Here is a 26544-nt window from a genome sequence, read left to right as displayed (position 1 = left end):
CAGAAAATACTCTATCATAATTGCAAGCTCTATAATGGAGATAGATGGCAAAACTTTTCTGAAGGTTATACTTTTATTTTTTATTTATTATTTTTTTTTTGAAGGTTATACTTTTAAATGGCCAGATTAGAAGCAGTTATGAAATGACTTTTAAAGTGTGGGTGTATTTGGAAATCATTTGCCAAGCCTATTTCCATCATAATAGGCTCCTAGAATGGAGTGCAGGTATAAAAAGGGCCCATTACAGAGAGGTCAGCAGATATAGCCCTAGCTACAATACCGTATTGTTCCCTTCAACACTGTCTTCAGGGCTTTCTCCAGACTCATTTGAAATATGTGCAGATTTCACCTTCCCCATTATTTTTAACTTGAATACCTATTTCCTAATGGCAGTAATGATTAGTCTGCCAACACATTCATCTTCCTTTAAAGATGGAAATAAAAGAGACTTTTGGGTACTCTGAGCAAAGAGCAGAATTGGCTCACAGTTTCTAGGTGACAGTAAGTGGATAGCTGAAGTTGTGCAATTATCTCTGGGGTCCCTGCTCCCTGAGACAAGCATTATTTCAAAGGAATAAAGAAAAGAAAGTGGAGATTAAAAAAACTAGAAAGTATGTTGTTTGGGCTTTTTAGGTGGTGCTGAAGGTACCGTGGAATTACAGACTCTTGCACCACTCTGCTGTATTTAGGTTTGGAAAATGTGGAGAAAACCACTTCTCCTTGAGAAGAGACTGGACTGATATTTGTCATGTTTTAAACCATGGCTTCAAAGTGAAATATTACCTAGTTCTAGATTTCACTCTTATAAATCTTACCAACAATGTTCAGCTTTATTCACTAATAATTATATATAAGAAAATCAAAGCTCAGAAAATAATCAGTAAAATACCAAGGCTTAATACAGTGTCTTCCAGTATTTCTCCATAATGGTAAACTGGACTAAGGCATCTTTTGTGATTGTTATTTTATATGCCATTTGTTAGTTGCTTCCCCCATCTCCTGAGAAGGACCTCTAGGTTCCATGGATGCCTTCTGATTTCACACTACCATTTTCTCACAACTCAAGTAAATACTACCATCTGTACTTGGTGACAGATTCCACACTCACCAAAGCACTGCAGCAGAAATAGGGAGAAGCAAGGTACAAAGAGATGAGGAGAATGCCTGGGCAGAACCATCAGAAAGCATTGAGTCCTCCTTCCCTCGTATTTTAGATGATCTCTTCCATGAGCAGGACTTCCTATTTTAAATAGCTATGCTCTAATACTCTGAGTATAAACAATTTGGATAAATCAAATCCTGTATGAATCATTGTTACAGAGGAAAGAATTATTGGAAATGCATAGATGACATAAGTGATGGACCAAATTGAATACTTCTACAAAAATAAAATGAGATTTTAAAGAAAAAGAAGGGAGTGTTGATTTCTAGAATGAAAAGTAGTGAAGTCTGGCAGATATTGTGAATCTACCATCAAAAGTTTTGCTTTTGTTAATTTTTTTTTTTTTTTTTTTTTTTTTTACCCTGAGGGCTATGGTATTTGGCAACATACCAGATTGCATATCTCTCCCAAAATATTAAAAGCCCTTTGGTGGAGATCAAGACAGCAGAGTAGGAGGACACGGAACTCACTTCTTCCCAGAAACACATAAAAAATACATATACATGTGGAACAGTTTTCACTGAAAACTAACTGGAAACTGGCAGAAAGACTCCTGTACAACCACGGCTGTAAGAAAGATCCATACGAAATCAGGTAGGAAGGTAAGAGAAGCAATCAGGTTGGGACCTGTGCCCCTGGAAGGGGACTCAGAGAAAGAGGAACATTACATGTGTAGAGTGGGTAGAGATCTTTCCTGGGGAATGAGCAGTTTGAGCCAAATATTGGACACCCCAGCCCTGGGGTTTGACACCAGGAAGACAAGCCTCTTTGTCTGGTTGGAGGGCCAGTGGGAATAATAGGAGGGCTGTGGAAAGCCTGAACTCTGCTCATGAGGAGCATGTGTATGCTTGCTTGCTCCCTAAGCAGGGTGAAGAGGGTGGTTTGAAACAGAACAAGATGCAGACCAGTTTCCCACAACCACCCAGGCACATGCCCCAGCTTGAACTAGTGAATGCTCCAGCCCCACTTCATGATGCAGCTCCACACCAGTGCAAGGGCTTGGCTGTGAGACACAGAAGTAACTTAGACTTGAAGCAGCATCTAAGCAGGGCAGAGGAAGCCATTTCTGACATTTACACATGCAGTGCATCAGAAGCAGTCTTGGTCTTTGACCCAACTGGATGACCGCAGCCTGCAGCCCAACCCATGCTGAGTGCCCACATGGACCCCTCTTGTTCCAGCACTGCTCACCTCTGCGGCAATGTTGCTGGTGCTGTGAGGGGGGAGAGCACACACTTAAAGAGATGGAGCCAGCTTGGACCTAAACCTCAGAGGTTCTGCTCCAGCAATGTAGGAACTGACACCACACAAGATAGGGCAGTGACCAACACTGAGCAGAGGAAAAGCCCTGGCTCAGGCCCTAGCCCTTCCATACCCAGTCCCACCTCCCAACGGGTGATGGCTGCTGGCATATCTTGAGGAAAGTCACGACTTGTGTTCATGTCAAATCCAGCTTTCCCACCAAAGGCACTGGGCACACACAGACTGTGTAAGGAATGCTCCCACATAAGGACACACCTTCGAGAGCACAAGAGGTAACTGTTCCACCTAATTTCATACAGAGAAAGTTAAACAAGATGAGGAGAGAGAGAAATTGGTCTCAACTGAAAGAGCAAGAGAAAAATCCTGAAAAAAGCAAATAATGAAACAAACAATTTACCAGAGAAAGAAATCAAACTATTAGTAATAAGAATAATAACTGAATTATGGAAAAGAAGACATGAACACAGTGACAATTTTTTCAAGGAACCAGAAAATATAAAAAATAACCAGTCATAACTGAAGAATATAATAACTGAAATGAAAAACACATCAGAAGAATTAATAGCACACTAGCTGATACAGAAGAATGATAAGTAATCTGGAAGATAGAATAATGGTAATCACCGAATTTGAACAACAAAGGGAAAAATAAATTTTAAAAAGAGAACAGTTTAAGGGAGCTCTGGGAAAACATCAAGTGTAGCAATGTTCACATTATAGGGGTTTCAGAAGGAGAAGAGATAGATAAGGGGTTCAAAAATGTATTTGATGAAATTATGATTAAAACTTCCTAAACCTGATGAAGGAAACAGCTATCCAGGTACAGGAAGCATAGAGGGTCCCAAAAATGATGAACCCAAATGGACCATGACCAAGACATATCATAATTTAAAATGACAAAAGTGAAATATAGAGAGAAAATTCCAAAGTCAACAAAAGAAAAACAAAGAATCATATACAGGAGAACTCCATAAGACTATCAGCTGTTCCTTCTGCAGAAACATCACAGACCAGAAAGGAGTGGCAGGAAAAGTCAGCAACCTAGGATATTCTACCCAGCAAGATTATCATTTAGAATTGAAGAAAAGATAAAGAAATCTTCAGACAAGCAAAAACTAAGAGTTCATGCATACTAAACTGACGGTGAAAGAATGTTAAAGGGTCTTCCCTAAGTGCAAAGGAAAACACTACAATAAGAAGGAATAATCTATAGGAAAGGAAAAATCCCACTAGTAAAGGCAAATACATAGTAAAGGCTCTGTATCAGCCACTTAAATAAGCTAGGGCAATGATTAAAAGACAAAAATATTGTAAAGTTAACTATAACTACCATAAAAAGTGAAGAGATAAGCATGCAGATGTGAAATATGACATAAAAAACACAAATCATGGGGGAAGGGAGTAAATAAATGCAGATCTTTTAGAATGTGTTTGACCTTAAATGACTACCAGCTTAAAACAAATATATATAGTTAGAGGTCAACATATATGAACCCCATGGTAACCACAAATCAAAAACCTACAGCAGATACACAAAAACTAGAGATAGAGGAACACAAGCATACTACTAAAGAAAATCATCAAACCACAGAGGAAGAAACAAAAAGAAGAAAAGAACAGAGAATTACTACAAAAATAACAAGAAAACAAGTAATAAAATGGTACTAAGTGCATACCTACCAATACTTACTTAAAGTGTCACTGGACTAAATGCTTCAATCAAGGGATATAGGAAGGAGCAGAAGCAAGAAGAACTACAATCCTGCAGCCTGTGGAACAAAAACCACATTCACAGAAAGAGAGACAAGGTGAAAAGGCACAGGGCTATGTAGCAGATGAAGGAACAAGATAAAACCCCAGAAAAACAACTAAATGAAGGGGAGATAGGCAACCTTCCAGGAAAAGAATTCAGAATAATGATAGTGAAGGTGATCCAGGACCTGGGAAAAAGAATGGAGGCAAAGATCAAGAAGATGGCGGGGGCTTCCCTGGTGGCGCAGTGGTTGAGAGTCTGCCTGCCAATGCAGGGGACACGGGTTCGAGCCCTGGTCTGGGAGGATCCCACATGCCGCGGAGCAACTAGGCCCGTGAGCCACAATTACTGAGCCTGCGCGTCTGGAGCCTGTGCTCCGCAACAAGAGAGGCCGCGATAGTGAGAGGCCCGCGCACCGTGATGAGGAGTGGCCCCCACTTGCCGCAACTAGAGAAAGCCCTCGCACAGAAACGAAGACCTAACACAGCCATAAATAAATAAATAAATAAATAAAATTTAAAAAAAAAAAAAAAAAAAAAAGAAGATGGCAAGAAATGTTTAACAAAGACCTGGAAGAATTAAAGAACAAACAAACAGAGATGAACAATACAATAATTGAAATGAAAACTACACTAGAAGGAATCAATAGCAGAATAACTGAGGCAGAAGAACGGATAAGTGACCTGGAAGACAGAATGGTGGAATTCACTGCTATGGAACAGAATAAAGAAAAAAGAATGAAAAGAAATGAAGACAGCCTAAGAGACCTCTGGGACAACATTAAATGCAGCAACATTCACATTATAGGGGTCCCAGAAGGAGAAGAGAGAGAGAAAGGACCAGAGAAAATATTTGAGGAGATTATAGTTGAAGACTTCCCTAACATGGGAAAGGAAATAGTCACCCAAGTCCAGGAAGTGCAGCGAGTCCCATACAGGATAAACCCAAGGAGAAACACGCTGAGACACATATTAATCAAATTGGCAAAAATTAAAGATAAAGAAAAATTATTGAAAGCAGCAAGGGAAAAATGACAAATAATATACAAGGGAACTCCCATAAGGTTACAGCTGATTTCTCAGCAGAAACTCTACAAGCCAGAAGGGAGTGGCATGATTTATTTAAAGTGATGAAAGGGAAGAACCTACAACCAAGATTACTCTACCTGGCAAGGATCTCATTCAGATTCAATGGAGAAATCAAAAGCTTTACAGACAAGCAAAAGCTAAGAGAATTCAGCACCAGCAAACCAGCTCTACAACAAGTGCTAAAGGAACTTCTCTAAGTGGGAAACACAAGAGAAGAAAAGGACCTACAAAAACAAACCCAAAACAATTAAGAAAATGATCACAAGAACATACATATCGATAATTACCTTAAACGTAAATGGATTAAATGCTCCAACCAAAAGACACAGGCTTGCTGAATGGATACAAAAACAAGACCCATATATATGCTGTCCACAAGAGACCCACATCAGACCTAGGGACACATACAGACTGACAGTGAGGGGATGGAAAAAGGTATTCCATGCAAATGGAAATCAAAAGAAAGCTGGAGTAGCAATACTCATATCAGATAAAATAGACTTTAAAATAAAGAATGTTACAGAGACAAGGAAGGACACTACATAATGATCAAGGGATCAATCCAAGAAAAAGATATAACAATTATAAATATATATGCACTCAACATAGGAGTACCCCAATACATAAGGCAACTGCTAACAGCTATAAAAGAGGTAATCGACAGTAACACAATAATACTGGGGGACTTAATACCTCACTTACACCAATGGACAGATCATCCAAAATGAAAATAAATAAGGAAATAGAAGTTTTAAATGACACAACAGACCAGGTAGATTTAATTGATATTTATAGGACATTCCATCCAAAAACAGCAGATTACACTTTCTTCTCAAGTGTGCACGGTACATTCTCCAGGATAGATCACATCTTGGGTCACAAATCAAGCCTCAGTAATTTTACGAAAACTGAAATCATATCAAGCATCTTTTCTGACCACAACACTAATGAATTACCGGGAAAAAAACGTAAAAAAACACAAACACATGGAGGCTAAACAATACATTACTAAATAACCAAGAGATCACTGAAGAAATCAAAGAGGAAATAAAAAAATACCTAGAGACAAATGACAATGAAAACACGATGATCCAAAACCTATGGGATGCAGCAAAAGCAGTTCTAAGAGGGAAGTTTATAGCTATACAAGCCTACCTCAAGAAACAAGAAAAATCTCAAATAAACAATCTAACCTTACAGCTAAAGGAACTAGAGAAGGAAGAACAAATGAAACCCAAAGTTAGCAGAAGGAAAGAAATTATAAAGATCAGAGTGGAAATAAATGAAATAGAAACAAAGAAAACAATAGCAAAGGTCAATAAAACTAAAAGGTGGTTCTTTGAGAAGATAAACAAAATTGATAAACCATTACCCAGACTCATCAAGAAAAAGAGGGAGAGGACTCAAATCAATAAAATTAGAAATGAAAAAGGAGAAGTTACAACAGACACCACAGAAATACAAAGCCCCCTAAGAGACTACTACAAGCAACTCTATGCCAATAAAATGGACAATCTGGAAGAAATGGACAAATTCTTGCAAAGGTATAACCTTCCAAGACTGAACCAGGAAGAAACAGAAAATATGAACAGACCAATCACAACTAATGAAATTGAAACTGTGATTAAAAATCTTCTGACAAACAAAAGTCCAGGACCAGATGGCTTCACAGGTGAATTCTATCAAACATTTAGAGAAGAGCTAACACCCATGCTTCTCAAACTGTTCCAAAAAAATTGTAGAGGAAAGAACACTCCCAAACTCCTTCTATGAGACCACCATCACCCTGACACCAAAACCAGACAAAGATACTACAAAAAACGAAAATTACAGACCAATATCACTGATGAATATAAATGCAAAAATCCTCAACAAAATACTAGCAAACAGAATCCAACAACAAATTAAAAGGATCATACACCATGAACAAGTGGGATTTATCCTAGGGATGCAAGGATTCTTCAATATATGCAAATCAATCAATGTGATACACCATATTAACAAATTGAAGAATAAAAACCATATGGTCATCTCAATAGATGCAGAAAAAGCTTTTGACTAAATTCAACACCCATTTATAATAAAAACTCTCCAGAAAGTGGGCGTAGGGGTAACCTACCTCAACATAATAAAGGCCATATACGACAAACCCACATCAAACATCGTTCTCAATGGTGAAAAACTGAAAGCATTTCCTCTAAGATCAGGAACAAGACAAAGATGTTCACTCTCGCCATTATTCTTCAACATAGTTTTGAAAGTTCTAGCCATGGCAATCAGAGAAGAAAAAGAAATAAAAGGAATACAAATTGGAAAAGAAGAAGTAAAACTGTCACTGTTTGCAGATGACATGATACTATACAGAGAGAATCCTAAAGATGTCACCAGAAAACTACTAGAGCTAATCAATGAATTGGTAAAGTTGCAGGATACAAAATTAATGCACAGCAATCTCTTGCATTCCTACACACTAATGATGAAAAATCTGAAAGAGAAATTAAGGAAACACTCCCATTTATCAACGAACCAAAAGAATAAAATAACTAGGAATAAACCTACCTAGGGAGACAAAAGACCTGTATGCAGAAAACTATAAGACACTGATGAAAGAAATTAAAGATGATGCCAACAGATGGAGAGATATACCATGTTCTTGGATTGGAAGAATCAATATTGTGAAAATGTCTATACTACCCAAAGCAATCTACAGATTCAATGCAATCCCTTTCAAATTACCAATGGCATTTTTAATGGAACTAGAACAAATAATCTTAAAATTTGTATGGCGACACAAAAGACCCCAGATTGCCAAAGCAGTCCTGAGGGAAAAAAAGGGAGCTGGAGGAATCAGACTCCCTGACTTCAGACTATACTACAAAGCTACAGTAATCAAGACAATATGGTACTGGCATTAAAACAGAAACATAGATCAATGGAACAAGATAGAAAGCCCAGAGATAAACCCACATAGCTATGGTCAACTTATCTATGACAAAGGAGGCAAGGCTATACAATGGAGAAAAGACAGTCTCTTCAACAAGTGGTGCTGGGAAAACTGGACAGCTACATGTAAAAGAATGAAATAAGAACACTCCCTAACACCATACATAAAAATACTCTCAAAATGGATTCGAGACCTAAATGTAAGACCAGACACTATAAAACTCTTAGAGGAAAACATAGGAAGAACACTCTTTGACATAAATCACAGCAAGATCTTTTTTGATCCACCTCCTAGAGAAAGGGAAATAAAAACAAAAATAAACAAATGGGACCTAATGAAACTTAAAAGCTTTTGCACAGCAAAGGAAACCATAAACAAGACGAAAAGACAACTATCAGAATGGGAGAAAATATTTGCCAACGAATCAACAGACAAAGGATTAATCTCCAAAATATATAAACAGCTCATGCAGCTCAATATTAAAGAAACAAACAACCCAAACCAAAAATGGGCAGAAGACCTAAATAGACATTTCTCCAAAGAAGACATACCGATGGCCAAGAAGCACATGAAAAGCTGCTCAACATCACTAACTATTAGAGAAATGCAAATCAAATCTACAATGAGGTACCACCTCACACCAGTTTGAATGGGCATCATCAGAAAATCTACAAACAACAAATGGTGGAGAGGGTGTGGAGAAAATGGAACCCTCTTGCACTGTTGGTGGGAATGTAAATTGATACAGCCACTATGGAGAACAATATGGAGGTTCCTTAAAACCCTAAAAAGAGAATTACCATATGATCCAGCAATCCCACTACTGGCATATACCCAGAGAAAACCGTAATTCAAAAAGACACATGCACCCCAATGTTCATTGCAGCACTATTTACGATAGCCAGGTCATGGAAGCAGCCTAAATGCCCATCGACAGACGAATGGATAAAGAAGAAGTGGTACATATATACAATGGAATATTCCTTAGCCATAAAAAGGAACGAAACTGAGTCATTTGTTGAGACATGGATGGATCTAGAGACTGTCATACAGAGTGAAATAAGTCAGAAAGAGAAAAACAAATATCGTATATTAACGCATGTGTGTGGAACCTAGAAAAATGGTACAGATGAACCGGTTTGCTGGGCAGAATTTGAGACACAGATGTAGAGAACAAAAGTGTGGACACCAAGGGGGGAAAGCTGCGGGGGAGTGGGGATGGTGGTGTGCTGTATTGGGCGATTGGGATTGACATGTATACACTGATGTGTATAAAATTGATGACTAATAAGAACCTGCTGTATAAAAAAATTAATTAAATAAAATTTTAAAATTAAAAAAAAAAAGAAGCTGACTCACAGATAAAAAGAACAATCTAGTGGCTACCACTTGTGGGGGTGGGCAATATAGGGGTGGTGGAAAAAAGGGTTATCATAGGTTTATATGAAGTCACGTGTGTGAAACTTTTGGAAATTGTAAAGCACTATAAAATTGTTAAAGTCTTTCATTCAATAAAAAATTATTTACAATACAATTATTTTAATACCTATAGAGATGTAAGTTCAAAAAGAAAAAAAAAAAGAGATATAGGATGGCATTTGGATAAAAAAAAATAAAAAAGACCTATCTATATGCTGTCTATAGGAGACTCACTTCAGTGCTAAAGACACAAACAAAAAAAAAAGTGGGAGAATGGAAAAGATATTGCAAATGGAAACAACAGAAAGCAGGGGTATCAATACTTATATCAGACAAAATAGACTCTAAAACAAAGTATATAAATAAGATAAAGAAGGACTTCATATAATGATGAAGGGGCCTATATAAGAAAACGATATTACACTTGTTAACATATATGCACCCAATACAGGAGCACTTGAATATATAAAACAAATTTGCACAAACATAAAGGGAGAAATAAAAAATAATGTAATAATAGTAGGGGACTTTAACATCCCACCTACATAAAGGAAGAGATCATATAGGCAGAAAATCATTAAGAGAACCATGGTCTCAAAGACAACCATGGTCTCATATAACACAATAGAACATTTAGACTTAATAGATATCTACTGGGTACTCTATTGCAAAACAGCAGAATACACATTCTTTTCAAGCACACATGGAACTTTCTCCAGGATAGATCACATGCTAGGCCACAAAACAAGTCTCAACAAATTTAAGAGGACAGACATTATAACAAGCATTTTTTTCTGACCATAATGGTATGAAACTAAAAATCAGTTATAGGAAGGAAAAGGGACAAGCACAAGCAGGTGGAGAATAAACAACATGCTACTAAGAAGACAATGAAGAATTCAGAGGAAATCAGAAAATATCTTGAGACAAAGTAAAATAGAAACACAACTTTTGAAAATGTATGGGATGCAGAACAAACAGTTGCAAGAGGGAAGTTTATAGCAATGCAGGACTACCTAAGAAACTTTTTAAAAATAGTAAATAAACAACTTAATCTATCATCTAGAGGAATTAGAAAAAGAAAAAATGAAGCCCAAAGTCAGGAAAAGCAAAGAAATAATAAAGATCAAGGAGGAAAAATGTAAAAGAGACAAAAATAATAGTAAAGATTAAATAAAGATCTGAGTTTCTAAAAATATAAACGAAATTGAGAAACCTTTAGCCAACCTCAACAGTACGAAGTGAGAAGAACCAAATAAACAAAATAAGACATGAGAGAGGAGAAAAAACATCAGTTATCACAGAGAGTAAAAAAATCATAAGAGACTACTACAAAAGTTATATGCCAGCAAATTGGGCAACATAGAAGAAATGAATAAATTTCTAGAAACATACAACCTTCCATGACTGAATCAGGAAAATATAGGAATCTGAACAGACTGATCACTAGTAGTGAAATTGAATTTGTAACTTTAAAAACTCCTAGCAAACAAAATTGCAGGACCAGACAGCTTCACAGGGAAATTCTACCAAACCTATAAAGAAGAGCTAATATCTATTCTTCTCAAACTATTCCAAAAATTTAAAGAGAATAGAACTCTCCCATATTTATTCTATGAGGTCACCATTACTCTGATATCAAAACCAGACAAATACATTACAAAACAGAAAATTACAGGCCAATATCTTTGATAAATATAAATGCAAAAATCCTCAACAAAATATTAGCAAACCAAATTCAAGAATATTTAAAGAGAATCATACAACATGATCAAGTGGGATTTATTTCAGGTCTGCAAGGATGGTACAATATTAACAAATTAATCAATGTGACACAAGACATTAACAAAAGGAAGGATAAAAATCAGTTGAACATCTCAATAGATGCAGCAAAAGTGAAGGAAATATTCAACATCCATTCATAATAAAAATTCTCATCAGAGTTGGTATAGCAGGAACATATCACAACATAATAAAGGCCATTTGTGATAAACCCATGGCTAACATTTATACTCAATGGTGAAAAGCCAAAAGTCTTTCCCTTACAGTCAGGAACAAGACAAGGACGCCCACACTTGCCACTTCTATTTAACATAGTATTGGAGTTCTAGCCACAGCAATTAGACAAGAAAAAGAGGTAAAAATCACCCAAATTGGAACTGTCACTATTTGCAGATGACATGATGCTATATATAGAAAACTCTAAAGTCTCCACCAAAAAACTATTAGAATTAATAGTTTTAATAATAAATAAAATCAGTAAAGTTGCAGGATACAAGATTAATATGCAGAAATCTGTTGTATTTCTATACACTAATAATGAACTATCAGAAAGAGAAAGAAAACAATCCATTTTAAAATTGCATCAAAAATAATAAAATAACTAGGAATAAACATAACCAAAGCAGTAGAAGACTTATACTTTAAAAACTATAAAACACTGATGAAGGAATTTGAAAATGATACAAAGAAATGGAAAGATATACCATGTTTTTGCATTGGGAAGATTTAATATTGTTAAATATTGTCCATACTACCCTAGCAATCTAGAGATTTGTTTCAATCTGTATCAAAATACCCATTACGTTTTTCACAGAACTAGAACAAATAATCTTAAAATTTATATGGAACTGCAAAAGGCCTCAAATTACCAAAACAATCTTGAGGAAAAAGAAGAAAGCTGGAGGTAGAACACTCCCTGACTTCAGACTATATTACAAAGCTATGGTAATCAAAACAGTATGGTACTGGCACAAAAACAGACACACAGACCCTGGAACAGACTAGAGATCCCAGGAATAAACCCACACACCTGTTATCAATTAATATATGACAATGAAGGCAAGAATATACAATGGAGAAGAGACAGTTCTTCAATAAGTGGTTCTGGGAAAACTGGACAGCTGCATGTTAAAGAATGAGATTAGAATATTTCCTCCACCATAGTCAAAAATAAACACAAAATTGATTAAAGACCTAAATGTAAGACTCGAAACCATAAAACACCTAGAAGAGAAAACAGGCAGAACACTCACTGATGTAAATCATAGAGATATTTTTTTGGATCTGTCTCCTAAGGCAAAAGAAATAAAAGTTAAAGAAACAGTTAGGTCCTAATTAAACTTAAAAGGTTTTGCACAGAAAAGGAGACCACTGACAAAACAAAAAGGCAACCTAGTGAATAGGGGAAAATATTTGCAAATGATATAGCCAATAAGGGGTTAATATCCAAAATATATAAACAGGTCATACAAATCAATATCAAAAAACAGACAACTTAATTTAAAAAATGGGCAAAAGACATTTTTCCAAAGAAGATAGACAGATGACAAACTGGTATATGAAAAATCCCTCAGCATTTCTAATTACCAGAGAAATACAAATCCAAACTACCATGAGATGTCATCTCACACCTATCAAAATGACTATCATCAAAAATTCTACAAATTAACAAATTTTGGTGAGGATGTGGAGAAACAGAACCCTAGTGCACCATTGGTGAGACTGTGAATTGGTGCAGCCACTATGGGAAACAGCACAGAGGTTCTCTAAATAACTAAAAATTGAACTATCATATGATCCAGCAGTTCCACTTCTGTGTGTATATCCAAAGAAAACAAGAATAATTCAAAAAGATATATGCACCTCAATGTTCATAGCAGCATTATTTACAATAGCCAATATATGGATGTAACCTAAGTGTCCATCAACACATGAATTGATAAAGAAGATATGACATATATGTACAATAGAATATTACTCAGCCATAAAAAAGAATGAAATTCTGCCATTTGCAACAATGTGGATATACCTACAGAGTATCATGCTTGCTTAATGAAATAAGTCAGAGAGAGAAAGACAAATACTCTATATTATCGCTTATACATGGAATCTAAAAAATAAAACAAACAAACAAATGTATATAATCAAACAGAAACAAACTTGCAGATCAAGAGAACGAACTAGTGGTTACCAGTGGGGAGAGATAAGTGGGGAGGGGCAAGATAGAGGTATGGGATTAAGAGAGAAAAACTACTTTGTATAAAATAAATAAGCAACAAGAACATATTTTACAGCACAGGGAAAAATAAACACTATGTTGTAATAACTTTAAATGGAGTATAATCTATAAGAATATCTAATTACTAAATTGTACGCCTAAAACTAATATTATAAATCAACTATACATCAATTAAAAATAAAAGTGAACTTAATTAAAAGGATCACATTGTAGTTATTAAAAGACAAATGACATTTAATAATATTTAATAGAGCTTCCCTGGTGGCACAGTGGTTAAGACTCCAACTGCCAATGCAGGGACACGGGTTCGAGCCCCGGTCCAGGAAGATCCCACATGCTGTGGAGCAACTAAACCTATGTACCACAACTACTGAGCTTGTGCACCACAACTACTGAAGCCCGTGCTCAACAAGAGAAGCTACCACAATGAGAAGCCCGCACACCGCAACAAAGAATAGCTCCCGCTCGCAGCAACTAAAGAAAGCCTGCGCGCAGCAATGAAGACCCAATGCAGCCAAAAATAAATAAATAAAAATTAAAAAAAAAAAACTTAATAATAAAAAATGAATCAATCCCTTAAGAAGTCATAACAATTCTGAATATGTATGCACTAAATAACAGTTTCAAAATACAAGAACAAAACGTGATAGAACTAGAAGGAGGAATAAAAACATTTGCTATTATAACTAGATATTTTAACACTCTTCTCTCAGTAATTAACAGAACAAGTAGACAAAAAATAAGGATATTGAAGACATAACACTGGCAACCAACTTGATACGTTTATAGAACAGTCTTCCCAACAACAGCAGCAGTACACATAAACATTTACCAGAATAAATCATGTTCTGGGCCATAATATAAACCTCACTGCATTTAAGAGCATTGATATAGTACAAAACATGATTTCAACAACTATGGAATTAAATCTTAAAGTAGTTCTTAAGAATTTGTAAAAGGGTAATTATAAAAGTATTAGGGGTATGACTGGGTGAATCCAGAGATAATTTTGCTTCAAGTCAAAAAAAAAAAAAAAAAACCAGCCCCTTAATGGCAAGGATTGTGTCATTTTTACCACTGAACCAATCCTAACACTGTGATAATCATACATGAAGTATTTGATAAAGATTAGTTGAGTGCATAATATTCTAAGTGTTAAATAAATCACACACATATTCATATATTTTTCAGAGTATTAAAGACTGATTCCTCTTTTCAGTGATATTGTCATAGGTAATAAAATATAGTAAAGATCTTTACTCATAACTGCCTTCATTCTGTTCTGCTTACAGTTATTGGAGAAAAAATATCTGTACCCTTGTGCTCATTGAATTCAAAGAAAAAATATTAAGTTTGAAAGATTGAGAGGTGAAATAATTTATCTCAAAGGGAAGGGGAAAATGAGACTAGAATAAATGAAAATATGTTAGGGTTTATGTTCATATCCTGCAAACAATTCAGGCAGATTCCTATTGTGTCCAATATAAAAAACTCTAATACATCCTTGTGGTACTAAAATGCTTTTTGAAAATAATAAGGTAAAAGAAAATATGCACTTCAAGGAGATACTGTATATTGTTGGAAGGCCCATTTAGATAATTAAGTAGGATTTGAGACTTCCAGGAAGCATGCACAAGTAACAGCAGATGTTCCTAAACACCTTCTACAGGATTAATGTGTGTGCAGGGAGAGGTGGAGTGGTCTGAAAAATTAACAGGACAGAGACAGGACAACTGTGGGGATACAGGTAACAGAGACAATGAGATAGACACTTCAGGTTACTTCCCTTGACATGCATCAACTGGCTATTTCTGTTTCAACCTGCCTAAGATTCAAATTCCTAGGAGAGAGCCAGGAAACCTTAGATTTTTTTTTTCCCCAAATGTTTATTTTTTTCCCAAAGTTTATTTTTCTTAGCAATTTAAAAATACATAAGCATACACATTAAGTTAGTGTTTTATTTCCTTACTATACAACTGATATTATAAGAAACTTCCATTCAGTTAAAATCTAATGAATACTGTCAACTTTCTCTGGCTTATATTTCTGCATAGAATTAGTACATGGACATGTAATTTTGTTATCATTTTCAAAATGCTTAGCAAAATTACAATATCACAGTTCACATGAAGTCCTTTAAAAAATCTGATGTCACTGGTTGTAGATGTTAAAGGTAAATGGTGACATAAGAAACCACCACAATTGTTAGTACCAGAACTGTTGCCAACTTGCATGAAGTTCATTTGCCACATTTTAAATGGTTTGAATTTCAACATAGATATCACAGCACAGAATTTAAAATTTAAGGATTAAATCAAGCAATTGATGGTAGTTAATTATATTCTTAAAATATGGGGACCTGATGTATTGCGTTGTTTCAAATGTGACTATTAAGTGTGACTTTATTTAAAGTATGACAAGTTCCGTGGTTAGGGGAGGGCAGGGTACCTCAACTGACAGCGTAACAAAGACACATAAAGTAGAAGAGGGAGATGTTCCTAAGATGGAAATTTTAAATACTCATTAGCAATAGACAGAGAAAGGAATGCTGTGTGGACAAAACATCAGATGTCCACTACATATGGTTGTGGTGGGAAAATAACACTGGCAAATATATATATAATATTACTCACATGTTAAAAGCATTTTGTCCTGTCCTAAGACTAACTGGTATTAACTCATTTAACCTTCCAACAACCCTCATTTTCCCTACCTTACAGATAAAGAAACTTATGTATCAGGAGCTTAAGAGCTGATCTAAAGTTACACAGCTACGTAGCGGCAGAAAGAAAATTTGAACCCATGTCACCTGGCTCTAGAGTCTACCCTCTACTTCATACTGCTTCTCAAAAGTGTGCCATCTGTGAAATAGAGCAGCCAGTCGAGCTAGGAGAAGCAGTGTAAAGGGAAAAAGGAAAAAACATAAAGTTGTTAAACTATTTCATTATGCCACTTTATTGCATTTATTGAAAGAGTATTTGAACTTTTATTTTATGAACCAGATCCAATTCATGGCCTCAATTTCACTAAAGCTTGAAAGATTAAAAAAAAAACCAAAAAACTCACTTTCACACATGAAAGTTAACTTCTTAATGATTCAGTGCCTATAATTGAGGCTTGGAGAAGGAGTTTTTCAAAAGTCCACTATCTTCTCCAAAATTCAGAGACTTCAGTGCCTAAATGTTATCAAAAGATTCCTTTTGTTACATATTCAAAGATCAGAACTTCTTTCTTGAAGCAGGTAAGGTCCACTAACACCGTGTCATTTCAGGTCTCTCATCACAATTGAATAGAGTCACGTAATTGGACGCTTACCCAAGCATAACAGGCACTAACAGGTGATGGTACAATCTGATGCTACCCTTGCTTGCAAACCCAGGCCATTTCACACTAGAAAGGATTTAGAGTCTCAGGAGGGACAAAGGAAAAAGCCTCTGAAAAGAGAGTGTTTACAAAGGAAGAATTATCTATACCCTCTAGAAACAGCAGAGATCAGCAGAGTTTAGTCCATCCAGGGCCCATGCTGCATGAAAAAGCAGATAATGTTAAATATGAGGCTTTTACTGGATTGGACTCCAAACCAAGCAAATAGACAATAGCAGAGCTTATGAAAAAAAATAATTTGCAACTAACCATTAAGCATTAAACACGTCAGTAATATGTTAACTCTAATTTACTAGCAATGAAATTTTGTTATACTGTGAGGCCTGTGTTTTGAACATTCTACCCCCTAATATGGGACTTTAAATAAAGTGTTGCCTTTATACAGGACAGCACAGCATGCTGATGCCAAGGTTTAACATTAACTCAAAACTGTTTTGTTCTTTTTCTCAAAGACTGTTCACTATCATGGCCTTTGATAACCATTAGATTTTTCTATTATGATATTCTTCAATGCGCAAAAACTGTTGTGGAGACTTAGAAGATCCACACTTAGATGAAATATTAGAAAACCATTTGTGACAAAACCCCTTCTTAAAATAATCGCCGTATGAGGTAAAGTTGCTTATCTACATACACTCACAGGCAGAGTCAGCAAATGTCAATGCAAAGAGAGGTCTGAACGGGAATTGTAAAGGAGAAGGGACAATGGAGAGAGAGATACTGTAAGGAAAAGTTAATTATAGTACAATTTTAGAGTAAACTTGTCTTGTTCAATTAAACAGAGAGAACAATTACAAAGTACGTGGATTCATTCTACGTTATCATTTCTCTTATGGATAAACTTCTCTAGGATGAGGACTAAGAATAGATCTTACTTATAAAGCAAAGAGATTTTGTATGCAGGTAAAAGATTCCACTGATCTGACAAATGCCAAGGGCACCACCCAACAGCATGTATTTTCCATTCATTGTTCAGAGGCAAACTTCACCATTCTATTCTCCACACGCCAAATTTCCTGCAAATATTCCCAACTAGTCACCAGAAGCTTTGTGCAAGAGATTGCAGTAGGTCTCATTTTTGAGAAGGCAGGAGAAAGGAAGAACAGAAGTCTTCCTCAAAACTGATAATTTCTGTGTTGGTTGTTGATACTACTACTTTCAGGATATGGAGCTACTTTCCTTCTCCTGGAGTGTGGGCAGGGCTTAGTAACTTGTTTCTAAGAAACAGAGTATGTAAAGAGAAAAATAGTAACTTTACAGGGAGATACCTGGCAGATACACACTTTGCCAGACGACAAAGGCTAACAACACCAGTATTAAATCATGCTGATATATATTATGTATTCCCTGATATGATATTATAGGTAGGGCACTTCACTTCTGTGGTATTCTCCCCCCATATCTATAACCTCAGTCTAATCATGAACAAATATCAGGCGAACCAAATTTGAGGGACACTCTACGAAAATACCTGACCACTAGTCTTCAACAGTGTCAAGACCATGAAAGACAAGAAAAGACATAAAAAGTGTCACAGAATGGAGTAGGCTAAGGAGACACAAGGACTAAATACAATGGGGTACCCTAGTTTGGATTCTGGAAAAGAAGAAAAGCACCAGAAGAAAATCTGGGGAAACGTCAATGGAGTTTTTAGCTTAGTTAATAGTATTATACCAATGTCAGTGTCTTAGTTTTGGTAAACGTAACATGCTATGTAAAATGTTAACAATAGGGGAAGTTGGATGAAGGGTGTAAGGGAACTCTATACTATCTGTGCTGTTTTTCCAGAAATCTAAAAATATTTCAGAGTAAAATGTTAAAAGTATTGTAATGCCAGAAATTAAAGAAGTGATCAAGAAACACAAGGGTAGGGGCATGTCAAAGGATTACAGGTGCCTACCTGGAAGAGCGTCCAGGGGCACAGCTGGAACTATGAAAGTTAACATGTATATAATGTAGTGATGGATCATAATCCAAAGTATAAAATAAATATCCATGAATCCATATTGATATAAATTATTAAATCATAAATAGATGGGAGAAAAGACGCAAATTTCCCATGCAGAAGACTTTCCAGTAATTTATATAGATATTTTCTCTCCAATAGGTGGTGCTTAACTCCCCAAACCACACAAGGGTTAATGAGGACTACACTAGGCAATTTGCTTTCAAAGGGTAGAATATGGAAAAAGCAGGAGGAACTTTATAGTTTAGAAACCTAGCAAACACTTGCCTCACTCAGCCATATGATCAAGGTCAGCATCATTAGTGATAAGTCATGTTGATAACAGGTACTCTTGGTATACGATAAGAATGGTATTTCACCTCTATCATCTTTCTCCCAGAAACCCATGACGCACATTAAATTATGAGAAAAATATCAAACAAACCCCAATTAAGGGGTAGTCTGTAAAATACTTGACAAGTACTCCTGAAAACTGCCAGGGTCATCAAAACAAAGAAAATCTGAGAAATTGTCACAATCAAGAGAAATTTAAGGAGACATGAAAACAAAATATATTATTCTGGATGAGACCCTGGAACAGAAAAAGAATAATAGGAAACAACTAGTGAAAATTGAATAAAGTTGTTTCCTTAGTTGTGATAAATATACCATAAAAAGTTAGAAGCTAACAGTCAAAGAGAGGAGCATACAGCAATTCTGTACTAACTCTTTACATTTTCAGTAAACTAAAACTATTCTAAAATTAAAGGTTTATTTTTAAAGTTTAAAATTATATTACATATACAATATATATTTAATGTTTATATATACACATATATATATAACATTAAATATTGGATGGATTCTTCTTAGCATTTTTTATGGTGGGATCTTGCAGCCTCTTGCCATGTCCCCAGGAATGAAAATAACCATAGGTTTCTTCTCTCTAGAAAAGTTTCATTCTTTTATGGAGTTACTTTCATTTAGTTTTATTTACAGCCTTGTCTCTCTGATGGGTTTTTAAAAATCTATGTTTTTGAAGCTTATCTGACAAGTTATCATTGTTAAGTTTCCTGTGACTTTATACATCCTAAAGGGATCAGAAGCCACACTTAAATTTAAAGTGATATTTTCATCACTAGAGATGTTCACAGATAGAGAAAATCAACTTTTTTGAATGCCTCAGATAGTTATAAGTCTAAACTAAAACGTGAAATAGATAATCCCTGAGGATTCCTTTTATTTCTCACTTGTATTAAGAGAAGGAACAACTGCATAAGAACTAAACATTGAATCCTTCACCAGTAAATCAATTTGGATGGTTTCCTCTTCCTGCAATTATTATGGTATTTTATGGCCTCTAGAGACTAAATATCTATCTACATCTATACCTATCTAGATATTTTAAATATGTCTAACACTTGCAGTACACTTCCCCTTGTTCTATCTCTTTTCTTCAAATTTCTCACCTAAATTGATGAGATACTGCTATCGGTAACATAGGTAGGTAGCTATAAATGTGTAATAGAGCCTTATTTTATATTTGATGCAACCTGGAACATGGTGAAAAGACATCCAAGACATACAAGACTTGACAAGGAGTTGTTTAGTTTCTTTCAGTTTCTTCAACTGCAAAATGAGAGAAATAACATCTACTAGAGAATAAAATGAAGAATTAAATACAATAATGTATGAAAAGTCCTGGTGCAGCATTTAGGGTAGAATTGACCCTCAAACACATTAACTTCAGTGGCTAAAATGCATCACACAATTTCTACATCCTACATGCTTGTGACTTACACGCATTACCTCCTCTGTTAAACAGGACAACCCTGTGGGTGGAAACTAATATTATTCTCCATATTCAGTGAGGGAACCAAGACTCTCAGAGGTAACTTGCCTTCAGGTTCACAGCAGGAAAATAGCAAAACTAATGACTCCAGGATGGACTTGTAATCACAGTTCTGTATTGTGCTCCGTATAATATTATTACTGTCTCTCTTTTATTGTCCTCTGGTGCAAGATGGACTGCTCTGGCCTGAATTCTCCCCAAATAGTTTTGTATCACTAGAGGAAGATTCCAGTATGTGACTATAAAATCTTCCACTCTTTTCTACATACTGTCGCTAAACAATTATTCTCTGCCTTTTTGCTTGCACCCCCTCCAGATGATCAGAGAGATCTTTCTTTACCATTCTCCAGTACTTCCTTTGTCATCTCCTTGGCCCCTTTAACAAAAGTCACCCCTCTGGTTTTGCTCATCATTTCCCTCTCATCAGCTGTCAATTTCTAGCTACAGCAGTGTCTGAAGAGAAAGCCTTATTCTAGTGAAAGATTCACTGGAATTTTCATTTAGACTCAAGCACAGAGAGTTGTTGATTAATTCATAACACCCAATGCCCCCAAATCTGAAACAAAACTTTGAATAACTATGGTGTTACAATGGTTAAAGCAGTGATCATATAGTATACACAGCTGCATAAAATGCAAAGGTAGTGAGATAGCACATTTCAGGAGGCAAAATAACAGGACAGACTGAAATCCAATGCAAACATAGAAATACTGTACAGCTTATATTCAGAAATATTTGCATAAAGTTGCTTGGTTAAAAAAAGTAACCAAAAAGTTGATAATGCTGCCCAAGTAAGCTGTCTCAATTCTTCTGTGTTTCCCAAAGTGAATATCGAATGAATAAGAAAGCAGAGAAGCAGCCCTGACACACAGAGTAAAATAAATCATACTCTTTTCAAAGGGTATCACTTATGCTTTGAAACTACAGATGACACAGAAATAATCAACTCTCTTCCAGGAAGGCTGAGCATAGAAAAAAATCATAAACGATGGGACATTAAAGAAAAGGAGGAGTGACAGATTTGCATTCCAGTCTGAAGAGGTATTCTTCGATCTATAATTTACTAAGCTCTTATTAGGTATCAGACACTGTCTGTATACACATTATCTCATCTAATCCTCACAGCAGTATAAGACATGACATTTTAAACACATCACACAAAGAAAATGAGGTACAGACTGTTACAGAGAAAGCCCTAGATCATTATTCACCTGGGAAATGCTACATACAGTACGATACAATTTCATACCCAGTAGGGTGGTTAAAATTCAAAAGATGGAAAATACCAAATATTATTGAGGATGTGGAATAACTAGACTTTTTATGTTGGGTGGTTTCTTTACAAGGTAAAATATACTTCTACCCTAAGACCTTTCATTTGAACTCCTAAATGTTTACCTAAGAGAAGTGAAAACATTTGTTCATGAAAAGAATTGTGAAATAATTCCATGGTAGCTTTATTTATAGTAGCCCAAGCCTGTAAAGAAATGTATATCAAGAAGAGAACTACTAAATAAATTGTGGTATATGTGCATTGTGAAATATTATGTAGCAGCTAAAAAAGAACAAGTGACAAATTCTACAATAAAGATGAACCTCAGAAAACATTATTTCTGGTGAAAGATGATATACAATATATGATTCGATTTATATGAATAAGGAAAAGCTAATATAAAGTGATAGAAATCAGAACAGAGTTTGCTTGTGGTGTGGGGGATAACAGAAAAGGGGTTTGAGGGAACTTTCTAGCATGGTGGAAGTGTTATATATCTTGAGTTAGTGAAGGTTGTAAGTGCATATATTTATCAGAACTCATTGAATTGTACAATTCTTTTCTGTGCCTCTCACTGTAAAATTTTCATCCATTAGGAATAAAAGCAATAGTAACATGATGACCATAGTTAACAATACTGTATTGTATATTTATTGTATATTTGAAAGTTGTTAAGAAGGTAAATAGATCTTAAAAGATCTCACCAAAGGAAAAAAGAAAAAGTTCTAAATATGTGAGGTGATGGATGTGTTTAACTTTATTATGGTAATCATTTCACAAAATACACATATATCAAATCATTAGGTGTACATCTTAAACTTACAAAATGTTATATGTCAATTATATCTCAATAAAGCTGGGGAAAAAGTGATAATGCATTTGAATGATACTCAATAATGGTCAGTTATTGCTAGTCTCATCTAACACTTGGTTTGGGGGTGGGGGGAGGAGCTATGTTAAGGATGTTGAAGTAATTCCTCAAGTGAGTCAAGAATAAAACCAGAAGGGAAAGCAATTCCACTCCCTCCCCCCAATTTCTTCCATCCATTAAATAATAGCAGGACTATCCCCATACACAATGATTCTTTTTTTTTCGCAGACTTTACTGTTTTTTTTTAAATTTTATACAGCAGGTTCTTATTCATTATCTATTTTATACATATTAGTGTATATATGCCAATCCCACAGTGATTCTTATGAGCCCATTAAAACAAACGTTTTATTATCCCTTTCGTTGGAAAATAAAGTGTTTCTCTAAGTTTGACACTTTATTCAGCAAAAATACACAGAAACTATTTTGACAATTAATACTAATACTTATATCTCATTTTACTTGTTAGGCAATTCTTCTTTCCTAGGAAGCATGATTACTCTCCTACCATTACTATATCAAAAATACAATAAATGCCATTAAGTCAGCAAATATTTCCAGTCAAGAATGTTGATATAAAACTTATTTATAAAAGAGGCAAATTTTGAGCCCTATTATTCCCTACATAGTGCGTTTGCTGCAAGTTTAGAAAATGTCACACAGACTCAATGTTTAATAACTGCAAGAAATTTTTTAAAATGAAGGAAGAAGGAAAAAGGAAGGAAATGAAAAGAAAACTTTGTGGTTCTACTTACCTATGCAAAATTACAAATTAAAGATTACAAAACTAGTGGATGAGGGAAAAGACATCCTGGCCAGAAGAAGGCCAGATAGAGCACTTAACCAAACACTTTGAAAGGTGGAGAAGCACACCACATCTAAATTTCAATATTGTTTTATATCACTTTACTATGTATCCAAATGATACCTGCTTATTATAAATAATTCAAACAATATAAAAATATTAAAGACAAATGTAAAAGAAAATCTTTTCTCAAGGGTAAGATCCCCTTGGAGCACATCAAGAGTGTTAAATGGAAAAAGGCATCAAGGAAACTTTCATTTTGAGGAATACAATACCTCCTGGGCTCAAGCTAAAATCTGGGATTAGTGATTCAGTTTGAGTCTGTGTGAAAAATTCCAGCCAAGAATTCTCACATGCTGAAAATTCTTGATCATCTAAACATTATCCATTTACCCAGATGCAGTTTACATTCCCACTGACAGTGTACTAGGGTTTCATTTTCTCCACATCCTCACCAGCAATGTTATCTCTCATCATTTCGATAATAGCCATCCTAGTAAGTGTGAGATGATATCTCACTATAATTTTGATTTGCATTTCTCTGATGATTAGTAATGTTGAGCATCTTTTCTTGTACCTGTTGTCCATTTGTATATCTACTTTTGAGAATTGTTTATGCAAGTCTTTTGCTGTTTTAATTGCATCATTTGCTTTTTAGCTATTGAGTCATATGATTCCCTGTATATTTTGAATATTAACACTGTATTGGATGTGTGGTTTGCAAATATTTCCTCCAGTTCCACAAACCTATTTTCATTTTGTGGATGCTTTCTTTTGCTATGTGGAAATTTACTTTGATATAATTCCACTTTTAATTTTTTTAAATTGTTGTCTTTCATTTGGGTGTCAAATCCAAAAAATAATTGGGAAGACCAAAGTCAAGGAGATTATCCACCACTTTTTCCATTTCCTTCTAGAAGTTTTCAATTTCAGGTCCTACATTTAAGTCTTCAATACATTTTGAGTTGATTTTTGTGTATGCTGCAACGTAGGGGGCCAGTTTTCCCAACACCATTTCTTGAAGAGAACATCCTTTCCCCATTTACATTCTTAGTTCATTTATTGAAAATTAATTGACTATTCATGCATGGGTTTATTTCTGGGCTCTCTATTCTGTTCCATTGATCTAAGTGCCTGTTTTTATGCCAATACCATACTGTTGATTACTACAACTTTGCAATATACAGCTGACCCTTGAACAACATGGATTTGAACTGTGATGTCCACTTATACACAGACATTTTTCAGTACATACTACAGTACTACATGATTTATGGTTGGTTGACTCTATGGATGATGACTCGTGGATACAGAAGGCCAACTGTAAAGTTATATTCAGATTTTCAACTGCAAAGATGATTTCTTGAATCTGACACCAAAAGCAAAAGCAACTAAATCAGAAATAAATAAATGGGACTACATCAAAGTAAAAAGCTTCTGCACAGGAAAGGAAACCATCAACAATATGAAAACACAGCCTACTGAATAGAAGAAAATATTTGCAAATTATATATCAGATAAGGGGTCAATATCCAAAATATATAAAGAACTCATACAACTCAATAGCAAAAAACCAAACAATCCAATTAAAAATGGGCAGAAAATCTGAACAGTTTTCCAAAGATGAAAGACAGATGGTCAGTAGACACAAAAAGATGCTCAACTAATTAGAGAAATGCAAATCAAATCCACAATGAGATATCACCCCACACTTATCAGAATGGCTAATATCAAAAATGGCAAGAAATAAGAAGTGTTGGTGAGGATGTGGAGAAAAGGAAATCCTTATGCACTGTTGGTGTGAATGTACAAAAAATTGGTGCAGCCACTATGGAAAACAGTATGGAGGTTGCTCAAAAAATGAAAAATAGAACTATTATATGATCCAGCAATTCCACTTCTGAGTATTTATCTGAAGGAAATGAAAACACTAACTAGAAAATATATATGGACCCCATGCTCATTGCATCATTATTTACAATAGCCATGGTATAGAAACAACCTAAGCATCCACTAGTAGATGAATGAAGAAAAAATAAATAAACACACACACACACACACACACACACATACATGCACACAATGGAATATTATTAGGCCAAAAAAATAATAAAATCTTGCCATTTGCAATAACATGGTTGGACCTCCAGGGCATTATGCTAAATGAAATAAGTCAGAGAGAGAAAGGCAAATACTGTATGATCTTACTCATATGTGGAATCTAAACAAAACAAAAACAAAATTCAAAAAAAATAAGCTCATAGATACAGAGAACAGATTGTTGGTTTTTGGATGCAGGAGGGTAGGGGGTGAAATGGGTAAAGGGAGCCAGAAGACACAAACTTCCAGTTATAAAATAAATGTCACAGGGATGTAATATACAGCATGGTGACTATAGTTAATAATACCTTATTGCATATTTGCAAGTTGCTAAGAGAGTAGGTCTTAAAAGTTCTCATCATAAGAAAAACAAATTTGTAACTATGTAAGTTGATAGATGTCAACTAGACTTATTGTGGTGATCATTTTGCAATGTATACAAATATATAATCATTATGTTGTATACCTGAAACAAATACAGTGCTATATATCAGTTATACCTCATTTAAAAAATCAAGATCTGAAATTATATTTAATAACATAAAACATGCATGAAGTGTTAAGTGAGAAACCAATTTACAAAAGAGTGGAAACTGTGGAACATCAATTTTATAACATTAACTCCAGAAAAAATACACATGCATAAGCATTAAAAACAAAAAAA

At 35.1% G+C, this 26544-nt stretch overlaps 1 protein-coding gene across 9 annotated transcripts in view; it reads right to left on the bottom strand.

Moving 5' to 3' along the window:
• Positions 1-26544, bottom strand: part of LOC309643036 (uncharacterized protein) — a gene marked incomplete at its 5' end in the record, with an annotated part of 739057 nt that overhangs the window by 193799 nt on the left and 518714 nt on the right. The window contains one exon of one of the 9 annotated variants that reach the window (XM_082425415.1): positions 17124-17173. The exons of 7 other annotated variants lie outside the window; for them this stretch is intronic. In XM_082425415.1, coding sequence (XP_082281541.1) covers positions 17143-17173 — 31 coding nt within the window. In that variant the 3' untranslated portion in view covers positions 17124-17142. Of the gene's footprint in view, positions 1-10232; positions 17174-26544 lie in introns of those variants that run through there. One more of the 9 variants, XR_014253498.1, reaches the window with a different exon arrangement.

Source organism: Balaenoptera physalus (genome assembly GCF_965194825.1).
Source record: "Balaenoptera physalus genome assembly, chromosome: 14".
Classification (NCBI taxonomy): domain Eukaryota; kingdom Metazoa; phylum Chordata; class Mammalia; order Artiodactyla; family Balaenopteridae; genus Balaenoptera; species Balaenoptera physalus.
The sequence above is the reverse complement of the archived record's forward strand: the minus strand, read 5'-3'. Positions and strand labels throughout refer to the sequence as shown.